The sequence below is a fragment of the Ovis canadensis genome, chromosome 6 (genome assembly GCF_042477335.2).
Source record: "Ovis canadensis isolate MfBH-ARS-UI-01 breed Bighorn chromosome 6, ARS-UI_OviCan_v2, whole genome shotgun sequence".
NCBI classification, from domain to species: domain Eukaryota; kingdom Metazoa; phylum Chordata; class Mammalia; order Artiodactyla; family Bovidae; genus Ovis; species Ovis canadensis.
This window is the reverse complement of record NC_091250.1, coordinates 52,989,027-53,014,180: the sequence shown is the minus strand read 5'-3', so window position 1 is coordinate 53,014,180 and position 25,154 is coordinate 52,989,027. Positions and strand designations below refer to the sequence as shown.

General features: G+C 42.6%; 1 protein-coding gene across 1 annotated transcript in view; it reads left to right on the top strand.

Moving 5' to 3' along the window:
- The first annotated feature begins 1,277 nt into the window (after positions 1-1,277).
- PKD2 (polycystin 2, transient receptor potential cation channel) overlaps positions 1,278-25,154 on the top strand; it is a 66,243-nt gene continuing 42,366 nt past the window's right edge. The window contains exons 1-2 of the mRNA XM_069593750.1: positions 1,278-2,160; positions 11,033-11,146. Coding sequence (XP_069449851.1) covers positions 1,560-2,160; positions 11,033-11,146 — 715 coding nt within the window. The 5' untranslated portion in view covers positions 1,278-1,559. The remainder of the gene's footprint in view (positions 2,161-11,032; positions 11,147-25,154) is intronic.

Here is a 25,154-nt window from a genome sequence, read left to right as displayed (position 1 = left end):
GAGATCATTATAATGGGCCCTCATCCAGGAATCTGACTGGTGTCCTCATAAAAAAAGAGGAAATTAGGACACAGACGCACACAGAGGTAAGGGCATGTGAAGACGGAGGGAGAAGACAGCCACCTACAAGCCAAGGAGAGAGGCCTCAGAAGAAACCAACCTTGTCAACGCCCTGATCTGAGACTTCCAGCCTCTAGAATTGTGAGAAAATAAATGTCTGCTGTTTGAGACACCCAGTCTGTGGTACTTTGTTATGACGACCCTAGCAAAAAATATAGGAGCAGATTGTGAAAATTTACTAAGTCAAACTACAGAAATTAAATGTTATCCTTTAAGCTGTCAGAAGCCTCCATAGAAGTCTAAGCATCAACGTGACATGAATAGGTTTGGTTCCAGAACATGATTTGGAAACAGTGGATATCAGGAAGTGGAAAAGGAAGGTGGAGTTGGCAGATCCATTGTTCCAATGAAGAACAAAACAAGCTCTAATGGCCCTGGACAAAAATCATTGACAATGGGAATGAGTATCAGAGGTCCCATCAGAGAGATATTTGTGGGGCAGAAGTAAGATAGTTTGGGGAAAATGAAGTGTAGGACAAGAGTAAGTAGATGAGGATAACATGAAGTGTAGTTTGGGGAGTTGAGGGATGCCTCAGATCTCAACCGGGGATACAGAAGGTGAAGCAGGCTTAGAGAAGAGGTGAAAAGATAATAAATGTCGTTTGGGATGAATGAAGTTTGAGACAACTGCAGAGTGTCGAGCTGGATGTGTAGGATTCCGCTAGTCACCGGTGGTGGGGTGGTGGGAAGGGATCGGCGGACCTCACGCGGAGCACCAGCCATTCAGAAGCCCCGAGACCATATTCTTGGGGTCCCCACAAAGTGTGGAGAGGGAAGCCAAAGAGACCATCCAAAAAGCAGCAGAATCGGGGCGAGGAGGGCCGCCCTCCAAAGGCCAAGGAAGTCAGCGCTAGGAGTTAGTCGGTATTGATAGTTTTCAGATGAAGGAAAGATTTTGCCCCTGCTGCAGACATCAGTTCAGGCTGGATCTCGTTTTCTCTCACTATCCCATAAAGCGGTTTACCTCTCGCCTCGCACTTTGGTCAATCGAGGTAGAAGTGGCGGGCGGGTAACGGGGACCCAAGGATTATCTCAAGTCACGCAGGCAGTGACAGCTCCCGAAAACCTTTCCCTGCGGGCAGGCAAGCGGGCGGGTCAGCGACTCCCACCCCGCCCGCGCCCTTCCACCCGAAAGGAATGCGGGCGCGCGCGCCCGGGCTCTGGCTGCCCTTGGAACTCCGGCCCGGACGCCGCTCCCCGAGCGCGCCGGCTGCGGGGGCGGCTTCCTCGCGCCTCCCCCTGCAGCTCGCCGCGGCCGCTGGGCGAGGCGAGGCTGGGGGAGGCGGGCCGAGGGGGCGGGAGAGGGACGCGGGACTGCAGGGAGGTCGGGGGCGGGGAGCAGGAGGCGGCGGGCCCGAGGAAGAAAGGAACATGGCTCCTGCGGCAGGCGGCGCCGAGCTCGGCGCGCGGCGAGGGCGCCCGGGGCGCCAGTGACCGTGATGGTGAACTCGAGCCGCGTGCAGCCGCAGCAGCCCGGGGACGCGAGGCGGTCGCCGGCCCCTCGAGCGCCGGGCCCCGGGCGGCTGATGGCGGGCGGCGCGACTGCCGGCGCCGGCCTCGCTGCCCCGGGCGGCCTCCGCGAGCAGAGGGGCCTGGAGATCGAGATGGAGCGCATCCGACAGGCGGCCGCGCGGGACCCCCCGGCCGGAGCCTCGGCCTCCCCATCTCCTCCGCTCTCGTCGTGCTCGCGGCAGGCGTGGAGCCGCGACAACCCGGGCTTCGAGGCCGAGGAGGAAGAGGAGGAAGAGGAGGTGGAGGGAGAAGAAGGGGGAATGGTGGTGGAGATGGACGTAGAGTGGCGCCCCGGCAGCAGGAGGTCGGCCTCCTCCTCGGCCGTGAGCTCCGCGGGCGCCCGGGGCCGGGGGCTGGGGGGCTACCACGGTGCGGGCCATCCGAGCGGGAGGCGGCGTCAGCGAGAGGACCAGGGCCCGCCGAGTCCCAGCCCCGCCGGCGGCGGGGACCCGCTGCATCGCCACCTCCCCCTGGACGGGCAGCATCCCCGAGTGGCCTGGGCCGAGAGACTCGTTCGCGGGCTGCGAGGTAAGAGCGCGACCCTCAGCGGCTGATGCACAAACCAGAACTGCGGGCGCTGTCGGAGCCATCCGCGCTGAGGGCAGCTCTCTCGGGCTCCAGCTCGCATCCCCTTTGCGTCCCCGCCTCCCTTGGAAGCGTCTTCCCCACCTCTGCTAATTCTGCTCTATTTCCGGTACCTAGCGCGGAATTCCACGGCGCCCTTGTTGGTGCAAATTTATTGGATACCTCCTTCTAAAAGAAAATCTGTCATTTTATAAGACAGCTTATAATGGTGGTTGCAACTGCATATTTGCTAATTTCACTAAATAAAAACAAAAATTCTCTGCTAGCACCCATAGTCTTCCACTGGCCTGGATGTCCTGTTGCTCCTTATCCCGTTCTGGAAAGGGTAAGCAACACAGTGTCCCAGTTGTGGGAGGAGTGTCATTGGGTAGTCACTGATGTTGTTTTGGTGATGTCTGTGGTTGTTTAGAGGAGACGAATAGAATAAAATGTTTAGGAAAACAGTTACTTGGCTATTTCTAATTCTAGGCATGTTTTCCCCCTAAACAGTTGCAAAGTAAATGTTAACATTGTTTGAAAAACTTGAAAGTATGTTTTTAAATAACTAAATTAATGTTCTTTGACATTCCAATGAAACAGTGAAGTCATCAGATACCAGCTGTGTGGAAATATGTCAGAGTTTGGTGCGCCCAGCTCTCCAAAAGGCAGGAAAGGAATTTTCAAAAATTGCCAGTGCTTTTTAAGAGGACACAAATTTTCCAGGAGCAGATGGGATCCTGTTTTTGCAAAGTTTTGTCAGAGGCATCCTTGGAAAAGAGTTGTGTTTGCTCTTACCATCCAAATGATTTTAATCTCTACTTTTGAGAGTTTTTCCAGTCTCAGTCTTTTGAAATTCTCCCTTCCCTTCCGTTCCTGTCAGTTTTGAAAATCTTGCACAAAAAACTATCCAGATATTTTCATAGCAACATGATTAGTACCAAGTCAGGCTTATACCTGAATCCCAATTACACCACAGGTTGACTGAATGACCTCTAGCAAACTGCTTAACCGCTCTGATCTCCAGTTTTTTATTTTGTTTAAAAAAAGAGATAATCATAATACTTAGCTCTTGACATGGGAGAATTAAATGAGATGAGACATAAAATATGTAGCAAGTCTGCCATGTTGTGAGTGCTTCATAAGTAGAAATTAAGTCATGGATTCTAAAAGTGTACATTTTGGTGCTCTTACATAGTGATTATGCTAGTTTAATTGATTCAGGGCATGGTGGGGACCAAAAGACCCTTTTTAGTCACCTGTGTGAGAAGATTAGTGAAAAAACTCATTAATACTTTTTTAAGGTTCCAAATTGTATTCAAAGTTTATATTATTTTACTTCATATTAACTGTGCTTTTTAAAATATTCACTAAAATGAGAGGTTTCTTATAAGTTAATAAGCAATGGAAAGTCATGATCCTTTTAACTCAGCTTGAGTGTTTAATAACACATTTCATATTGTCTGAAAAAGCTCAATAATGGAATGTAACTACGTGAAATATGTGAGTGCATATGTAAGTTTATTTCTTTTAAAGAAAAGTTTCAAAAAATTTACAGTGAATAAAGTAACAGTAAAACTTCTGGTCCAACCTTATCAATGGTTGATAAGATCTCCTAACCTTATCAATTAGGAGAGTAGAATCATGAGAATCTTTTTTTATAGAAAATTTTAGAAATAAATTTTATTACTTTGTGAAGAAATATAATTGATATCCTTGTCACTTATTAAATAACCTTTGTTAAATAATTAGTAGTACCTACTGTGAAAATAGACTGTGCTAGCTGCCACCAAAAAAAAAAAAGAAAAAACTAAAATAACACATCACCATTTACCTGTGGACAGAAACCCAGAAATGTGAAATGAGTAACCATGAATGAGTTGTGATATTTTTTCCCTCATGGGATATTGTTGTTGTTTAGTTGCTAAGTCATGTCTGACTCTTGTGACCCCATGGACTAGCCTGCCAGGCTCCTCTGTGCATGGGTTTTCCCAGGCAAGAATACTGGAGTGGGTTGTCATTTCCTTCTCCAGGGGATCTTCTCGACCCAGGGATCAAACCTGAGTCTCCTGCATTGGCAGGCAGATTCTTTACCACTGAGCTATCAGTGATCGAACCCCCATCTTGGGATACAATAACAAAAATCTTTATTGCATTATATAAGTAGCGCCCAGGGTCGCAAGAGAGAGAGTGACTTGGAATTTCTAAAGAGAGGAGCCAAACTCAAGTTTGGCGTTTTCAGGCGCTTCGCTGGAGGTCTCACATCAGAATTCCTAGCCTTTGTTTGTCATTTATAAAATGGAAGAGTTGAACCTAATCTTCAAGTTCCCTTCTAGCTTCAGTTGTTCAATGACACAAATCTGAGTGGGAAAACAAATGATCATTTCTCTTTGGACACTGAATAGATCTGTTCTCTTATCAGGAGTAAGATGGCAAAGAAGTTTGAGGCCTGATTATAGAAAGCATTGTGTCTAACCAAGGAATTAAATTATCTCTAAATATTAAGAAGCAGTTGAAAGTTTTGGGGCAGGAGCAGAACATGCAGAAAGGGAATATGAGTCAGGCCTCATGCTGTGCAGGAGCGCTTACAGAGGGAGAAAGGAAGGCAGGAGGACGAGGTAGGGGGCAGCCAGTGAAGGGGAGATGATGACCTGGATCAGAGGCAAAAAAAAAAAAGGCTAAAAGACTGAAAGACTGCTCCAAGCTTAAAAGCATCTCCAACCCAATGATCTTTTTACTTTTTTCTTAGCAAACACTTTTTAACGCAGAGATAAAATTTGAGAATCTATATGAGTTATCAGATTTTCTGAATTTCCAAAGTTGAATGTGTTTTATGGATGTATCAATTTATTACAGTCACTTTCTGTTTACTGTTTCAGACATACGTCATCACTGTCCATGCCCAGAACTTTTTCATTTTCCCAAACAAGTCTACCCATTAAATACTACCTCCCAGCTCCCCTTTTCTTCCCTGCCCTGCAACCTCTCTGTCTCAATGAATTTTCCTGTTCTAGGTACCTCATATTAGTGGAATCATACAGTATTTGTCCTTTCACATCTGGCTTATTTCACTTAGTATAATGTTTTTAACGTTTCCCAATGTTGTAGCATGTATCTGAACTTCATTTGTTTTGATGACTGAATAGTATCCTCTTGTATGTATACAACACATTTTGTTTATCCATTCATCAGTTGGGAGAAAGCAATGGCACCCCACTCCAGTACTCTTGCCTGGAAAATCCGATGGATGGAGGAGCCTGGTAGACTGCAGTCCATGGGGTCGCTAAGAGTCGGACATGACTGAGCAGCTTCACTTTCACTTTTCACTTTCCTGCATTGGAGAAGGAAATGGCAGCCCACTCCAGTGTTCTTGCCTGGAGAATCCCAGGGACAGGGGAGCCTGGTGGGCTGCCGTCTCTGGGGTCGCACAGAGTCGGACACGACTGAAGCGACTTAGCGGCGGTGGCGGCAGCAGCAGCAGCAGCAGCATTCATCAGTTGATGAACATTTGGGTTGTTTCTACCTTTTGGCTATTATGACTTTCCCTGTATTTTTAATCCAACCCTCACTCCATAATTTTTCCCTTTTTATTTGCACTATAATTGTGAACAAATGAGACTTTGTATTTTCATTGTGAGGGGATTTTGTTTGAGGGAGGGCTGTTACTCTGTGCGGTATGATAAGACTCTGCTAGTAACAGCATTTGTGCAGTCAACAAACATTTATGGAACATCTCCTTTGTGGTAGGTACTAGGGATACAGAGATGAATAATATTAAGATCCCAGTTCCCAAGGAGTTTAGAGTTTAGTAGGGGGATCACAGGTGTAAGTAAATAATTGCAGTGCCAGGTCAGGTACCCAAAGAAGAGAGGACCAGTTAGTTCTATCTGGGGAGGTTAGAAATAAAACTTGAGTTACACGTTGAAGAATTCAGAGGGGGGTGTTGGGAAGGGAAGAATAGCAGAAGTAAGACCAAGATGGCTGGTACCTCATTGGTATTAATACTTTTTCCTATAGACAGAGACAGTGAGGGCTTCAAGCAGGGGACTGATACAGTCACATGCCAATCTGAAGATGATTCTAGCAAGGATGCAGGGAATCGGGTGAGATGGAGAACAGGTTAGGAAAAGGTGACAAAGGCTACAGCCAAGGATTGTGAGCTGGGATGGAAGAAAGCTAGATTAAAGAGAGGTGGAACCCATCAGAAGTGTGGACCAGCCCCATGTGAGGGTTATGAAAAGGGCCTATTCTAAAATGAAACCCGTGTTTCTGACTTGGTACCGTTAACCCACCTATTTAGCCACAGGGAAAACAGTTCTCTAGACAAAGGAAAAAAGACAGAAATCTCAGTTTGTGGCATGTGAGTGTGAGTTGTCTGTGGAAGATGCGTGTAATCTGTGACGCATTCCTGTCTTCACCTCAGGAGGAGGCTGCCTAAGAATTGGAGGCTCAAAAGTCAGTATCATTTAAAGTAGCAACTGACTGTTCTATAGAAAATGGACCAATAATAAAAAGTCGCTTCCCTTTCGGAAGGTATCCAAGCAATTCAAATGACTATTGGGAAGGATTGTATTCATCTTTCTAAGCAAGGTCCACATGTGTCCAAGCACAAAAACGGGATTCTTTTATGACATGAATCCAACGAGAATTCAGTCGGGCTATTCACAGTGACTTCAAAGTCTGTATGGATTTGGGTCTTCACACCAACCTAGCATCAGAAGTAGGATGCCTCACAAATTTGAACCTATTTCTGAAACTATAAATGGGCCTCTTCCAACCACTCTAAATGTTGTACACATATAAAATTTCTTATTCCCAGAGCAACCCCACAGAGAAGTACTCTTATCCCCTTTCCAGATGAGGAAGTGAAGGCTCATGGTTTGAGGTAAGGTCTCATAGCTCTTAAGGGGTGATGCTTCATTTAAACACAACTCAGACTCCAGACGGAGAAGGCACGAGCAACCCACTCCAGTACTCTTGCCTGGAAAATCCCAGGGACGGAGGATCTGGTGGGCTGCTGTCTATGGGGTCGCACAGAGTCAGACACGACTGATGCGAGTTAGCAGCAGCAACGCAGCACCAGACTCCAGACCCCCCACCACACCTTGTCATGATCAAGGAGTTCTGAGGGGTTCATGCATTTCAGATGAGACAGGGTTAATGTGAGGCACTGAGAAGGAAATGGCACCCCACTCCAGTACTCTTGCCTGGAAAATCCCATGGATGGAGGAGCCTGGTAGGCTACAGTCCAGGGGGTCGCTAGGAGTCAGACACAACTGAGTGACTTCACTTTCACTTTTCACTTTTATGCACTGGAGAAGGAAATGGCAACCCACTCCAGTGTTCTTGCCTGGAGAATCCCAGGGACGGGGGAGTCTGGTCGGCTGCCATCTCTGGGGTCGCACAGAGTCAGACACGACTGAAGCAACTTAGCAGAATGTGAGGCAAAAGATCCACACTGAATCTTTTTACCATAGAACTGAGAGATATTATATTAATAAGATGAGTTGATATGATCACTGCAATTAGTTTCAAAATAATTGAGGAGGACTTCCTTGGCAGTCCAGCGGTTAACCTTCAGTGCTTCCAATGAAAGGGGCGTGGATTCAATCCCTAGTCAGGGAACTAAGAGCCCACATGCCCTGTGGCAGGACCAAAAAGAAATACAAAGAAACAAAAAAACTGAGGAGTCGGTGAGGGTTTTGAAGAATCAAGGTTGGTGTGGAGTTGATGGTAATTGTTAAAGCTGGGTGAAGGATATATGAGAGTTCATTATATCATTCTCTCTGTGATGTTTTTTATAAATTGCAAAATAACAAGGGCTTAGAAGCATTTGGGCTTCCCTGATAGCTCGGTTGATAAAGAATACACCTGCAATGCAGGAGACCCAGGTTCGATTGCTGGGTTAGGAAGATCCTCTGGAGAAGGGACAGGCTACCCTCTCCAGTATTACTGGGCTTCCCATATGGCTCAACTCGTAAAGAATCCACCTGTAATGCAGGAGACCTGGGTTTGACCCCTGGGTTGGGAAGATCCCCTGGAAAAGGGAAAGTCTACCCACTCCAGTATTCTGACCTGGAGAAATCCTTGGACTGTATAAGTCCATGGGGTCGCAAAGAGTCAGATATGACTGAGTGACTTTCACTTAGAAGCATTTGGATAAAAGAGTTGCAAAATGGCATTTTTTCAAAATCTTTTTTTTTTGGCTGTGCCACACAGCCTTTGGGATCTTAGTTCTCCAACCAGAGATCCAATCCATGACCCTTGCATTGGAAGCCTGTAGTTTGTTTGTTTTTTTTTTTTTTTAAGATTTTTTTGTAGACCTTTTTTTTTTAACGTCTTTTATTGAATTTGTTACGATATTGCTTCCATCTTATGTTTTTTGACTGCAAGGCAGGTGGGATCGTAGCTCCCCGACCAGGGATCAAACCCACATCCCCTGCATTAGAAGGCAAAGTCCCAACCACTGGACCACCAGGGAAACCCCATCAAAGTCAGTTATGTTGGAGACGTTTCTGGTGTTTTGGATTATCCATCTCAGAATTCCCCCATATGCATATTAAGAGGAACACTGTTTAGGTCATGTGCTCTGACTTTGGGCTCTAGCATTGACTAAGCACCTTCTTACACAGGAAGGAAATTGTGTATTGTCCCCTGTCCTCTCAGATCACATTCTCCTAACAGATGGAGACACATTATCTACAGAACGTGAGTGCCTTCAGGTACTCCCTCCACAGCTGGGACAATGGTGGGAAAAGACAGTTACTTTTGAAGAATGCTGCCATTTTGGACTTGAACTCTACCCTTAACCATTCCTATTGTATCATTCCTGCTAAACATGGGAAACGTGTTGGCTATAGGACAGCTATTTTTTCCATTTGTAGTTGCAGCCATTTCTTACCCATCAAGATGTGAGGGGGTCCCTGTATCCGAAGACTGACCCTATATATACACCCAATGGAGAAACTATGAATTTTTTATAGCAATCATATTTGAGGAGGTAGCTAGAGTAATTTAGAAAAAGTAAATCCATAAAAATATGTTTTTATAAAATATAAATAAACGGGCTTGTTTCTTTTTGTTTGAAATGTTTCCTTCAAGGGCTAGAATTAAATTACTATCGACCATTGCAAATTTAGTTTAAAGAAAATTTGATAGGAGTTTGGTTTTTCTATTTATAGGTCAAGCAAAACCATTTGTAAATATTAAGAACTATGACTTTTCCTTGGTGCATAATTGTTTATAAACCATGGGAAAGAGTGAAATCACTGACCAAGTGAAGCAAGGCAGCCGTCTGTCCTGATGGTCAAGGGACTAGCAATTTCCGCCTATGTGTATATTTTAGGCCTGGCCTCCAAAAGAAATACACCCAAAGAAATGGTGTGGTCGTGTCCAGGGCTACTGAGCCTAATATTTGGCTGCCTCTCTGTTATTTTGAGTTGTAATTTTCCATGTCATCTAAATTTGTAATAATTCTTTAATATGATAGAGTTTCAGCGAACAAACATTCTACTTGCTGCATTTCTTCTGAGTGAGTAATTCCCTGACAACTACCAGATCTTGGCAGAAGAAAACCTAGTCATAAGTTATGCTCCACTTTCGGCGTGGTGAAACCTAGGACGCGTAACACAGTGTCTTTGAAGGCAGATGCTGATTTTTCCAAAAGAAATTTGGGAGAGAGAAAAGGAAATGAAATACCCCAATTTAGGAGTAGAACTAATGTATGATTATAAGACTTAAAAAGTACATAAACACTAGAGATGAAGTCATTTCTTCCGAGTGCAAGACCATATACCATTTCCCCCCGTTCTCTGTGGCTTGATTGTGGCGTCAGTGGCTGCATGAGTTTCCATGAGGAAGGGGTTAAAGTCTGTGGACTCAAGTGTGAGGCAATTTGCCATTAACAGCCGAGTTAATCTAACAAAAAGGATTGAGAGGTTTGTCATTTTTGGAAAGGCTCGTCCAAGTAACCAGCAATGTGACTTGACCACACTGTTCACTAGTGGGGGTTTGGACTGCCACCATGTCTGTCTGACGGCCGCGTCCAAAACTGCGGGATCTGTCTCCAGCCAGCTCACCAAGGCTTATGTCATCTTTGCTCAGCTGGCCCAACAGTTTTTCCATCTGCTAAAATATGGAGCATGGTTGCTGATTTTACTCTTTCTCCAAAGAGAGAGAGAGAAGGCGGATGAGTTGTTGCTTTTAATTTAAAAATCATATGATAATTGAAATTTTAGAAATCTGTTCGGCTAAGCATGTTTTTAGTGTAATCACTCAGCGTTGAGTTTCCTAAAAGGCAAAAATGGGTACAGAGCAGAGATTTTACATCAGTGTGTTAGAATATTGATAGATGTTTCCACGATGAAGTGATGCTCCAACCAGGACTTCTTTTTATCAGAGGTGACCTAAAAGATATCATTTACAATGTAGTTACTTAAGAGGATAATTAATTTAGTAGTACGATAATTCCTCCTGCATATAGGCAGAGCTGATATGTATGCACAATTATTTAACCTCCTCTCATAAGCTGCCCAAATTTCCTCTTCTCTTTCTAATTTTTTACTAAGATATTTTCTAATGAGGTTGGGAGCTTAGACAGTGATCAGATTGTTGCCTTGTGTTTTGCACATCTTGTGGGGGTGAGACAGTGGAGACTGATGTATTCCCAAATTAAAGGTACTTCTACTAAAACCCTTCCTCAGTTGTTTTTAGAGCATGCTAAAAAAAAAGAAAACAGGAGAACCTCCCTTAAAGTATACTATTTTGTATGTGTTTTTTTCTTTCACCATTCATGAGATTTTTGAAAAATAAAATGACATCTTTTATTATTATTTTAAAGGTCTCTGGGGAACAAGACTCATGAAGGAAAGCAGCACTGACCGAGAGAAGTACCTTAAAAGTGTTTTACGGGAACTGGCCACATACCTCCTTTTTCTCATAGTCTTATGCATCTGTAAGTAGAACATTTCCTTCTAATAAAGGAAAAGTTTTGAAAATATTTGACCTGTCAAATCATGACTAAAAGGAACTATGGAGGCACCTAAACAGTTACTTCAGAAGTTCTCTTCTCTGTTATTAATTCTAGTTTAGAATTTGGTAAAGTTCTCATCTCTCCTCAGATAAATGTTGATCAAAATTAGGCATTATCTGATTGGCCACTTTGTTATCAGCTGTGACCATTTTTACTGTGACATGCACGGAGCAGACACCAAGACTCCCAGACATCAAGAAACCAAGTAAAAGGACTTTTGTATCAGATGTTTTGGCAATAATTACAGTGTCAATATCATTTCATCAGTTAGTGTAAAGTCTATATAGGAATGAAGTAGAGTATGTAGTAAACTTTCAGAAAATACATATAGTGTCACCTAATATTGCTTTTATGGCTCTATATATTTAAAAGTCCCCTTTCTCTGGATTTGGATGTGTTGTGTGAATGCTTTCGTTCTCATTATTTCTTCCAAATCTTCAGTAATTGTGGATTGTCACTCTACAGGAAACTTACTGCAGACTCATCTCCTTCTTCTTTCAATACACACCCACATCCTCTGAGAACTGGGGAGGGATGGCTTAGCTAAAAAACATGTCTTTGAAACCACGTGCCTCAAAATCCAGAAAGTCACAGGCAATGAATTACCTCTGAATCAAAGGATGTTGGTTGATGGAGTGCTGTCCTATCCCATCTAAAGCCCTTTATGAGAACAGAAAGGAAAGAGGTTTATGACCAAAGGCCCTCTTACTATATTCCTCAGGGAAAGGAGTTTGTTCTTACAGTGTCCACTAAGAAATGCTTAAAAACCAACACCACCCTTGGAAAGTGTCCCCTTCTTTGTAAATGGAGAGAGTTAGGATTTAATCAATACTTTAATAATGCCATTCTTATTATATTAAAATTGACCACCTTGAATTTAACTGAGTGCTAAAAGCTTCCTTAAAAAATGTTTTTTTTTTTTACTAGATTTATAAAAAGGTGTGTAAGTTGAACATAAAAGATTAAGGAAACATTTAAGTTTTGATATTTGTAATTTTAAGAAATTAAATATTGACTTATTTAACATCCCCACACAGGTTTTTATTAATACTAGTAAGCTTTTAATGAGCTTTAACAGAGCATGACTTCTTACACTTTCTGAGACTTTGCCTATCTGCATGGGAACTTAAGGGGGAAAAAAGTTAGTTAAGCTAAAAAGTGTATATCTGTGAGGGGCTTCCCTGTTGGTTCAGTGGTAAAGAATCCACCTGAAATGCAGGAGACACGGGTTCAATCTCTGGGTCAAGATCCCCTGGAGAAGGAAATGGCAACCCACTCCAGTATTCTCACCTGGGACATCCCATGGACAGAGGAGTCTGGTGGGCTATAGACCATGGGTCAGAAGAAAATTGGACACGACTCAGCAACTAAACAACAACATATATGTCTGAACAACATCCATTTTCTTGTTTTTTTCTACCTAATTATCTGAAATTCTCTGTTATTTGTTTAGGAAAAAATATTTCATTACTTCTGAAAACATGTGTTATCTAGGCAGTGCTGAAAATCTAGAAATGATCTATTCAGTTCTTTAAAGCTTATAAAGTAAGAGATGGGATATTTTGAACTTTTATGTTCTACGCCCTTAGAACTTAAATACTAAAGGCAAGTTTGCTTCCACTGTAGAAATGGTGCTTAAATATTAAACTATGTTGTTTTTGTCCAGTCACTCAGTCATGTCCAATTCTTTGCAACCCCATGGATTGCAGCTTGCCAGGCTTGTCTGTCCTTCACCATCTACCAGAGCTTGCTCAAACTCATGTCCATTGAGTCAGTGATGCCATCCAACCATCTTGTCCTCTATTGTTCCTTTCTCCTCCTGCCTTCAATCTTTCCCAGCATCAGGGTCTTTTCTAATGTGTTGACTCTTTGTATAAGGTGGCCAGAGTATTGGAGTGTCAGCTTCAACATCAGTCCTTCCAGTGAATATTCAGGACTGATTTCCTTTAGGTTTGATCTTACAGTCCAAGGGACTCTTGAGAGTCTTCTCCAACACCACAGTTCAAAAGCATCAATTCTTTGACACTCAGCTTTCTTTATGGTCCAGCTCTCACATCCATACATCACTACTGAAAAAACCATAGCTTTGGCTAGACAGACCTTTGTGGGCAAAGTAACGTCTCTGCTTTTTAATATGCTGTCTAGGTTTGTTATAACTTTTCTTCCAAGGAACAAGTGTCTTTTAATTTCATGGCTGCAGTCACCATCATCAGCAATTTTGGAGCCCAAGAAAATAAAGTCTTTCACTGTTTTCATTGTTTCCCCATTTATTTGCCATGAAGTGATGGGACCAGAAGCCATGATCTTCATTTTTTGAATGTTGAGTTTTAAGCCAGCCTTTTCACTCTCCTCTTTCACCTTCATCAAGAGGCTCTTCAGTTCTTCTTCACTTTCTGCCGTTAGGGTAGTGTCATCTGCATATCTGAGGTTATTGAGATTTCTCCCAGCAATCTTGATTCCAGCTTGTGCTTCTTCCAGCCCAGCGTTTCTCATGATGTACTCTGCATATAAGTTAAATAAGCAGGGTGACAACATACAGCCTTGACGTACTCCTTTCCCAATTTGGAACCAATCTGTTGTTTCATGTCTGATCTAACTATTGCTTCTTGACCTGCATACAGGTTTCTCAGGAGGCAGGTAAGGTGGTCTGGTATTCCCATCTCTTGAAGAGTTTCCACAGTTGTGATCCACACAGTCAAAGGCTTTGACATAGTCAATAAAGCAGAAGTAGATGTTTTTCTGGAATTCTCCTGTTTTTTCTATGATCCAACAGATATTGGCAGTTTCATCTCTGGTTCCTCTGCCTTTTCAAAATCCAGCTTGAATATCTGGGAGTTCTCAGTTCATATACTGTTGAAGCCTAGCTTGGATAATTTTGAGCGTTATTTTGCTAGCATGTGAAATGAGTGCAATTGTGAGGTAGTTTGAACATTCTTTGGCATTGCCCTTTTTTGGGATTGAAATGAAAACAGACCTTTTCCAGTCCTGTGGCCTCGCTGAGTTTTCCAAATTTGTTGGGATATTGAGTGCAACACTTTAACAGTGTCATCTTTTAGGATTTGAAACAACTCAGCTGGAATTGCTTCATCTCTACTAGCTTTGTTCGTCATGATGCTTCCTAAGGCCCACTTGACTTTGCCTTCCAAGATATCTGGCTCTAGGTAAATGATCACAGTTCATGGTTGTCTGGGTCATTAAGATCTTTTTTTGTGTAGTTCTTCTATTTATTCTGGCCACCTCTTCTTAATATTATCTGCTTCTGTTAGGTCCATACCATTTCTCTCCTTTATTGTGCCCATCTTTGCATGAAATGTTTCCTTGGTATCTCTAATTTTCTTGAAGAGATCTCTAGTCTTTCCCACTCAGTTGTTTTCCTCTGTTTGTTTGCATTGTTCACTGAGGAAGCCTTTCTTATCTCTCCTTGCTATTCTTTGGAACTCTGCATTCAAACGGATATATCTTTCCTTTTCTCCTTTACCTTTTGCTTTTCTTCTTTTCTCAGCTGTTTGTAAGGCCTCCTCAGGCAACCATTTCCCTTTTTTGCGTTTCTTGTTCTTGGGGCTGGTTTTGATCACAACCTCCTGTACAATGTCATAAACCTCCGTCCATAGTTCTTCAGGCACTCTATCAGATCAAATCCCTTATGTCATACCTGAATGGCCTAATGGTTTTCCCTACTTTCTTCAATTTAAGTGTGAATTTAATTAATTTAAGTAGTTCATGTCTGAGCTACAGTCTGTTCCCAGTCTTGTTTTTGCTGACTGTATAGAGCTTCTCCATCTTCGACTGCAAAGAATATAAGCAACCTGATTTTGATATTGGCAGTGTGGTAAGCTCCATGTGTAGAGTTGTCTCTTGTGTTTTTGGAAGAGGATGTTTGCTATGACCAGTATGTTCTCTTGGCAAAACTCTGTTAGCCTTTGCCCTGCTTCATTTTGTACTCCAAGGCCAAACTTGCCTGTTACTTTAGGTATCTCTTGACTTCCTTCTGTGCATTCCAAATACTAAACTATAGTGGCCTTAAATTTCAACAGATAGATTAGAATCATTATTATTACTGTTTTTTTCAACATGACACATATTCATATGTATATATTATGCAAAATACAAAAATTTGTATAAGTAAGTCTAAAATTCCAGTGTTCCCCCAAATTGCCTGAACATCAGAATCACTGAGAGAATTTTTTTTATAATTATAGTATGCCCAGAACTGTTAGGTCAGAGCCTTCCAGCTGTGGCTCAGAGAAGTGAGTTTTCAGATACACTGACAAGGTTTGGGAACTAGGCCGGATAAATAAACTAAATAGCTAGCTAGAGTTTCAGGGAACAACCTTGTCGTATAACTGACTTGTCATTTCTTGTTTATTTTAGAATTTTTATGCTTTTTGTTCTTTTTCATACTCATCACATTTTTTTTCTTATATCAGCTACCTTTTTTCTACATTGAAGTTTTATTTTCAGAATATTGTAGAATCTCTGGTAAGAGGGAATTTTGGCAGTCATGGATCAAACCTCCTCTGAATGGTAAAATTCCCTCCTCTGCCTGGCAACATCTTTCCCGAAAGGTCAGTCATCCTTGCCTCTGACTGACCAAGAGTTCCAGATTAAGAAATTGAGTCCTTTGAAATAGTTCATTTCATTTTTCTATGGCTGTGTTGGAAAGTTCTTCCTTATGCGAAGCCAAAGTCCATCCTCATCTAACTTCCTCTCTTAGCTCTACTCTCCAAGCCCACCTAATACCAAGGACTTTTTCCTTGTCTCTCCTCCAGCCCATCAGAAGTTTGGAGACAAACATTCGCTCTCTTCCAAGTCTGCTCTAGGTTAAACCTTTCCAGTTCTGTTAACTATTGATCATGTGATTAGAGACATGCTTTTAAACAACCCACGTGATAGAAATTCCCTCCAGTTTATCGCAGTCTTTGAACATACAGCAGGAGCCTCACCATGAAAGAGTGGGGCCATGGGCATTCTCATCCAAGTACTACACTGCAGTAGTCCTACCATCCTGACTCTTCGGATATATCATTCCTTAGTCTCTTCACCACAAACTATAAAGCACTGTGTCCCCCAGCTAGTATTTGAGTATTTTTTCTGGAATGTAATGAAGGCCTTCCCTTTCAGCTCTGTTCAATTTCAGCTCATTAGGATCTGCTCATTCCAATCTGTTGAAATTATCTTGGATCTAGATTCATCCATCTCATATATCAGTTAGCCCTCTCAGCTTTACAGCATCAACAGAGTTGATATTATCCAAGTCCTTATCCTAGTAAATTAATAAATCAAAAAGGTTTGGTCTAAGAACATCAGTCCATTAGTCAAGGCTCTTTGGGTAGAGTTCACTGAATTATATTATCTTCTAGCTCAAACTGCTCATGAAATAAGGTAAAGATTTTTTCAAATGCTTACCTGAGGAACTCCACAGTTCTTCTGATCTGTGAGCTGGACTCTCAGCTATTGACCAAGCAGGCCTCAAACTCCAGGCTCTTCTTGAAACCATGAATTGATAGCCACACTCAAGATGGAAATCTCTACACTCTGTGGAAATAAAAAGCCAGCAGGCTATCCAGTGTCCTCAGGGCAGCCCTCTCAACAGCTCTACACTGGGGCATTTGTGATACAAGAAGAGGCATTTGGCTGGAAACAAGCTTTAAGTTCTTAGCATTAGTTGGTCAATGGGGCGTGGGCCTAAGGGGAATTGAAAATAATGGCCTTGTACTTGAGAATGTGTGTTTCCAAAGCCTCTCATCTCAGGCACTCAGCTTCTCTGACAAGAACTATTGCTCTTATTTCAGAGATTAGAGGCAGAGAGGCCAGGCCACACAAATGGTCCCTACTGCCAAGTTTAGGAGCTGGCACTCTAGTTGGCATCCCAAGATGTAGCTGTTTGTTTCTGTCAGATGATGATGGAAAAGGGTGGTTAGATTAAGTTCCACCCAATTTGGCCAACATTTTGAGTGTTCTGTGAAAGACTCCATGTGAAGGGACTGTACAGGACCCAGCAGAATGGGGCACAGATGAAGGGATTGGGGACAGGGAAGGGGTTAGGGTTATTCCAGGCAGAGGGGATTGTGGGAGCCAAGGTCCTATGCCTTGTGTACATGGGAGGGGTGGGAGGATTATGGGGTATGGGTGGGGGTGGGGGTGGCCCTGGGTGGAGTAATAGTTGGAAAGGTAAGCTGTAGCTTCCCTGAGGAGGCCCTGGATGCCAAGCTGAGGAATCTGTTATTGATTTTAGTGGGGCACATGCCTGAGAGACACATTTTATCTGGAGAGCAGTTTGGTGGGGCCTAGCAGTCCGTGGGGAGAAGGCAATAGCACCCCACTCCAGTACTCTTGCCTGGAAAATCCCATGGATGGAGGAGCCTGGTAGGCTACAGTCCATGGGGTCGCTGAGAGTTAGACACGACTGAGTGACTTCACTTTCACTTTTCACTTTCACGCATTGGAGAAGGAAATGGCAACCCACTCCAGTGTTCTTGCCTGGAGAATCCCAGGGACGGGGGAGCCTGGTGGGCTGCCGTCTACGGGGATGCACAGAGTCAGACACGACTGAAGCGACTTAGCAGCAGCAGCAGCAAGGATAAGTAGGCATGATTTACTCTAAGCAGAGCCTTTCCCTTTTGTTCAAAATCATCTTTTTAACTACCAGTTTTAAAATCTTACCAGCAATATCAATATCAAAAGACTACTAATAATATCCATCTCATTACTCTGTGCATAAATAAGATAAGTACTTATCGTTGTGCCTTGCATATTAGAAGCCCTCTATATGAGGTAGATAGGGTTCGAGACTAGGTAGGTGAAGTCGCTCAGTCGTGCCCGACTCTTCGTGATACAATGGACAGTAGCCTGCACCAACCTCCTCCGTCCATGGGGTTTTCAAGGCAAGAGTACTGGAGTGCGTTGCCATTTCCTTCTCCAGGGAATCTTCCCAACCCAGGGATCGAACCCAGGTCTCTCACATTGTAGACAGACACTTTATGTCTGAGCCATCAGGGAAGTCCAGGGTTTGAGAAGGCAGCCTAAATAGTAGGAAATGTGATTCTTTGGCATCACAGAGATCTAGGTTCAAATCTCACCACTTATACACTAGGTGAACCTGAACAAGTTATTTAACCTTTCTGAGCCTTCGTTTTCTCATCCGTAGAGTACATATTTTGAAAGATTCTTATTTTAAAAGTGGCAATTAGGAGTAATACACAAAAAGTTCTAGGATCTGTCTGTCATTTATTATATTAATAATAGTGGTGATGGTGGTGGTGGTTTAGTCGCAAAGTCATGTCCGACTCTTGCAACCCCATGCACTGTAGCCTGCCAGGCTCCTCTGTCCGTGGGATTTTCCAGGCAAGAATACTGGAGTGGATTGCCATTTCCTTCTCCAGGGGATCTTCCCAACCCAGGAATTAAACCCAGGTCTCCTACATTGCAGGCAGATTCTTTACCAACTGAGCTATAGTAAATAAGAGCAAAATTTGTCCCAAAGATTGTTGACAATAGCTGACTTCTTTCATCAGTAGGTTCTACAGAACTGTAGGTTCTAATTGATTGAACATTCATTTGGAGCAGTTAAGTGCCCATAAAGAGCTTATTTTCCACCTTAGCAGTGTTGGTTCTAACCTCTATGGCTTTAAAATCAGTCTGATTAACCAAGAGGATAGGAATACCATGGAAATACCAAGTATTCCTACTTTCCCTGTAATTTAGATTTTGTTCTTACTTGAAACCTAAGACTCCTATGAATTGATCATCAAAGTACTTACTTATATATATATATATATATATATATGCTGTTGTTCAGTCCCTAAGTTGTGTCTGACTCTTTGTGACCCAATGGATTGCGGCCTGCCAGGCTTCCCTATCTTTCATTATTTCCCAGAGTTTACTCAAGCTCATGTCCACTGAGTCGATGATACAATCTAATCACTCATCCTCTGCCTCCCCTTCTCCTTTTGCCTTCAATCTTCCCTTGCATTAGGGTCTTTTCCAATGAGTTGGCTCTTTGCATAAGGTGGCCAGGAATTGGAGCTTCACTTTAGCATCAGTCCTTCCAATTGTTCAAATCTCCTGTGTTTAAACATAATAATAGAAACCACACAAGAAGTTCAGTCAACATCATAGAAATTAATAATTTCTATATCTCAAAGGAACAGACAGAATTAAAAGGCAGAAAACAGTTGTAAAGAATACTTACAAGAAATATGACAAAGGATTAACATTTTAACATGTTTACTATCCATCAGTCACTAAGAAAAACACTAAGATTACACTAAATATTTTACAGAATAGAAAATAAAACCTATTTTACAGAGTAGAAAGTATAAACAATTAGCGTGGGAAAGTCTTCAATCTTCACTCTCTGGCAGCTAAACAAGTAGTGAAATGGAGAGAGAAACAGCATAATCACGATGCAGTATATGTCCTAGGGCTCCCCAGGTGGCGCTGCTGGTAAAGAAGCTGCCTGCCAATGCAGGAAACATAAGAGCCAAGGGTTTGATCCCTTGGTTGGGAAGATCCCCTGGAGCAAGACATGGCAGTCCCCTCCAGTATTCTTGCCTGAAAATTCCCCGTGGACAGAGGAGCCTGGCAGGCTACAGCCCATAGGGTCTCAAAGAGTCGGACACGACATGCACACACGCATGTCCTAGGGCAGGAAGGGCCCTTTTAACAAGAAACCTGGGAACCTCCATTTCTTTATCTTCGAAAGAAGGAGACCTTGCCTTATATTCTAAAAAGAGAAATAAATAGTATCAAATCTGCACATTGTACACCTTAAACTTACACTATAGTATTTGTTAATTATATGTCAATTAAAAAGGGAATGAATGTTTTATTTTACTTGTAAAATTCTTGTAAGCATGATAGTATACAGATAGGTTTCTTAATTCATAAGAGAACCCATGCAGATTAATTGTTGACAACCTGGTCAGTGAAGTGGAAGGCAGTGGGTTAATCATCACAGTGGCGGGAGCTAATTCCATTTCTGGTGACAAACATTCAGCTCCCCATGGAGGGCATGTGCAGTTTTAAGTTCGCAGGCTCCAGTCTGTGTAACTACTGAAGACCCACTGTGGCTGGAAAGCTGTTTGTCCTTTTTGGTAAACTAGACAAAAGCTATAACAGCAAGAAATATATATCCACATATAAATATTACTTTAAGCATGGCCTTTACGTGCATAGCTTTCGTTTATTTCTTCGTGGTAACTTCTTTGTAAATATCACATATCCTTCTCTCTCTCTCTCTTTTTTTTAAAGTTACACTACTTAATACAGGCATTCACTAAAGCACTTGCATTAACAACCTCTGTCCCTCAGAGATTTCCATCACAACTTGTTACTTACAAGTTCCTTTGAATATTAACCAAAACTGGATTAAAATATTTGGGAGTTTTACTAACTTTACTTCACTAACTTTTTAGTGACTAAATTTTACTAACTTTTTCCACAGCCTCACTCGGGCTTCTGAAAGGCCCTCACCCAAGTCACCAGGGACCTCTTAATTGCCGAATTTCAGGGGCTGCTTTTTAGCCTTTCTCTCACATGGTCCCGTGGCATTTGGTACTTTAGAAACTTCCCTCTTTGGCTTCTGTGACTCTGTCTCTTTCTGTATTCCTCCTTGCTCTATTCATTTTCTTTATTTTTTTCTTCCCAGAATGTGTCTAGACAGAGGATTTTCTGCGGCTGAGTCTCTGGCTTTCTCTTTAGGGGATCTTTTCCACAGCTTCAAGTGGTCCTGTGCACTGCTGCTCCCAAGTCCCTCTCAGCCTCTCGCGTGAACTGCGGACCTCATGCCAACTGTCGCTAGAGCCTCCCCTGCTGCGTCTCACAGCCATCTCATCCTTAACATTCCTCAACCTGCACTCATTATCCTGCCCTTCGCTCACATTCTCTAACTAGATTAATTAGATTACTTAATATTAATCTAATTGGATTAATAATGCTCAAACATGGGCATCATCCTAGATGCTTTCCCTCACTCTTCTCGTGAGATTGTTCCACATAACTCTTCCTCTATGGTGCTTTTCAAATCTCTTTCTTCATACATTGCTGTTATCCTTCTTAACCTTAATCATCTCTTTCCTGGTTTATTCATTTGTTGATTCAATGGACTGTTGAGTAATATAATTTTTAAAAAATTAGCCCTAGCTTTAGAGGTGTTAGTAAGTGATAAGAGAGACAATTGGGAAGAGGGTTTCCCTGCAAGGAAGGCCTCTCAGACCCGAAGCAAGAATAGGAGCCAGTCAGTTAAAGAAGGGACAGCAAGAGTGATTAGTATGAGGCAGGATAGGATTCAGAACATTCTGAAAGCTGAGTGCAGTGACTGGAGAGAGTGCCATAGATGAGTATGGAAAGGTGGTCAAAGGTCAGGCCCTGCAGGTCCAGTGGGCTTTGGCAAGGGGAAACCAGGGTTTTGAGTGGGCGGCTGATAAGATATATTTAAATTAAAATTTTAAGAAGATGGCCTTGAACACCATTGGACCACATACTGGACAGCACCCGATGTCTGGACTTTCAGCTCCCACGTACTGCCTCCAGACTTCCGTCTCTGACCCAGATTAAACCAGGTCATTCAACCATTGAGCATTCACCCACCTTTCAGATAGAGTCTGAATCTTTATGTAATATATTTCACTGTATGGTCTTTGCTTATTTTTCCAACTTTCTATTCCTTTTGAATATCTGGTACTTTCTGTTCAGTTCAGTTCAGTCGCTCAGTCGTGTCTGACGCAATGTGACCCCATGGACTGCAGCACGCCAGGCCTCGCTGTCCATCACCAACTCCCAGAGTTTACTCAAACTCATATCAATTGAGTCAGTGATGCCATCCAACCATCTCATCCTCTGTTGTCCCCTTCTCCTCCTGCCTTTAATCTTTCCCAGCGGTGGGGTCTTTTCAAATGAGTCAGCTCTTTGCATCAGGTACCCAAAGTATTGGAGTTTCAGCTTCAACATCAGTCCTCCCAGTGAACACCCAGGACTGATCTCCTTTAGAATGGACTGGATGGATCTCCTTGCAGTCCAAGGGACTCTCAAGAGTCTTCTCCAACACCACAGTTCAAAAGCATCAATTCTTCAACACTCAGCTTTCTTTATAGCCCACCTCTTACATTCATACATGACCACTGGAAAAACCATAGCTTTGACTAGATGAAACTTTGTTGTCAAGATAATGTCTCTTCTTTTTAATATGCTGTCTAGGTTGATCATAATTTTCTTCCAAGGAGTAAGCGTCTTTTAATTTCATGGCAGCAGTCACTATGTGCAGTGATTATGGAGCCCAGAAATAAAGTCTGACACTGTTTCCACTGTTTCTCCATCTATTTGCCATGAAGTGATGGGACTGGATGCCATGATCTTTATTTTCTGAATCTTGAGCTTTAAGCCAACTTTTTCACTCTCCTCTTTCACATTCATCAAGAGGCTTTTTAGTTCCTCTCCACTTTCTGCCATTAGGGTGGTGTCATCTGCATATCTGAGAGTATTGATATTTCTCCTGGCAATCTTGATTCCAGCTTGTGCTTCTTGCAGCCCAGCGTTTCTCATGATGTACTTTGCACATGTTAAATAAGCAGGGTGACAATATACACCCCTGACGTGCTCCTTTTCCTATTTGGAAACAGTCTGTTGTTCCATGTCCAGTTCTAACTGTTGCTTCCTGACCTGCATACAGATTTCTCAAGAGGCAGGTCAGGTGGTCTGGTATTCCCATCTCTTTCAGAATTTTCCACAGTTTATTGAGATCCACACAGTCAAAGGCTTTGGCATAGTCAATAAAGCAGAAATAGATGTTTTTCTGGAACTCTCTTGTCTTTTTCATGATCCAGCGGATGTTGACAATTTGATCTCTGGTTCCTCTACCTTTTCTAAATCCAGCTTGAACATCTGGAAGTTCACGGTTCACGTATTGCTGAAGCGTGGCTTGGAGAACTTTGAGCATTACTTTACTAGTGTGTGAGATGAGTGCAGCTGTGTGGCAGTTTGAGCATTCTTTGGGATTGCCTTTCTTTGGGATTGGAATGAAAACTGACCTTTTCCAGTCCTGTGGCCACTGCTGAGTTTTCCAAATTTGTTGGCATATTGAGTGCAGCACTTTCACAGCATCATCTTTCAGGATTTGAAATAGCTCCACTGGAATTCCATCACCTCCACTAGCTTTGTTCGTAGTGATGCTTCCTGAGGCCCAATTGACTTCACATTCCAGGATGTCTGGCTCTAGGTGAGTGATCACTCCATCATGATTATCTGGGTCGTGAAGATCTTTTTTGAACAGTTCTTCTGTGTATTCTTGCCACCTCTTCTTAATAGCTTCTGCTTCTGTTAGGTCCATACCATTTCTGTTCTTTGTTGAGCCCATCTTTTCATCCAATGTTCCCTTGGTAGTCTTTCCCATTCTATTGATTTTCTCTGTTTCTTTGCACTGATCACAGAGGAAGGCTTTATTATCTCTCCTCACTTCTGTTTGAAACTCTGCATTCAAATAGGTCTATCTTTCCTTTTCTCCTTTGCTTTCTGCTTCTCTTCTTTTCACAGCTATTTGTAAGGCCTCCCCAGACACCCATTTTGCTTTTTTACATTTCTTTTCCATGGGGATGGTCTTGATCCCTGTCTCCTGTACAATGTCATGACCTCCATCCATAGTTCATCAGGCACTCTATCTATCAGATCTAGTCCCTTAAGTCTATTTCTCTCTTCCACTGTATAATCATAAGGGATTTGATTTAGGTCATACCTGGACGGTTTAGTGCTTTTCCATACTTTCTTCAATTTAAGTCTGAATTTGGCAATAAGGAGTTCATGATCTGAGCCACAGTCACCTCCCGGTCTTGTTTTTGCTAACTATATAGAGCTTCTCCATCTTTGGCTTCAATGGATAGAATCAGTCTGACTTTGGTACTGACTATCTGGTGATGTCCATGTGTAGAGTCTTCTCTTGTGTTGTTGGAAGAGGGTGTTTGCTATGACCAGTGCATTCTCTTGGCAGTACTCTATTAGCCTTTGCCCTGCTTCATTCTGTACTCCAAGGCCACATTTGCCTGTTACCCCAGGTGTTTCTTGACTTCCTACTTTTGCATTCCAGTCCCTATAATGAAAAGGACATCTTTTTTGGGTGTTAATTCTAGAAGGTCTTATAGGTCTTCATAGAACCTTTCAACTTCCGCTTCTTCAGCGTTACTGGTTGAGGCATAGACTTGGATTACTGTGATATTGAATGTTTTGCCTTGGAAACGAACAGAGATCATTCTGTATTTTGTGAGATTGCATCCAAGTACTGCATTTCAGACTCTTTTGTTGACTGTGATGGCTACTCCATTTCTTTTAAGGGATTCTTGCCCACAGGAGTAGATATAATGGTCATCTGAGTTAAATTCACCCATTCAAGTCCATTTTAGTTCGCTGATGCCTAAAACGTTGACGTTCACTCTTGCCATCTCTTGTTTGACCACTTCCAGTTTGCCTTGATTCATGCACTGGCCATAGCAAACACCCTCTTCCAACAACACAAGAGAAGACTCTACACATGGACATCACCAGATGGTCAACACCGAAATCAGATTGATTATATTCTGGTATGACCTAAATCAAATCCCTTATGATTATACAGTGGAAGAGAGAAATAGGTTTAAGGGACTAAATCTGATAGATAGAGTGCCTGATGAACTATGGACGAAGATTCATGACATTGTACAGGAGACAGGGATCAAGACCATCCCCATGGAAAAGAAATACAAAAAAGCAAAATGGGTGTCTGGGGAAGCCTTACAAATAGCTGTGAAAAGAAGAGAAGCAAAAAGCAAAGGAGAAAAGGAAAGATATAAGCATCTGAATGCAGAGTTCCAAACAATAGCAAGGAGAGATAAGAAAGCCTTCCTAAGCAATCAGTGCAAAGAAATAGAGGAAACCAACAGAATAGGAAGGACTACAGATCTCTTCA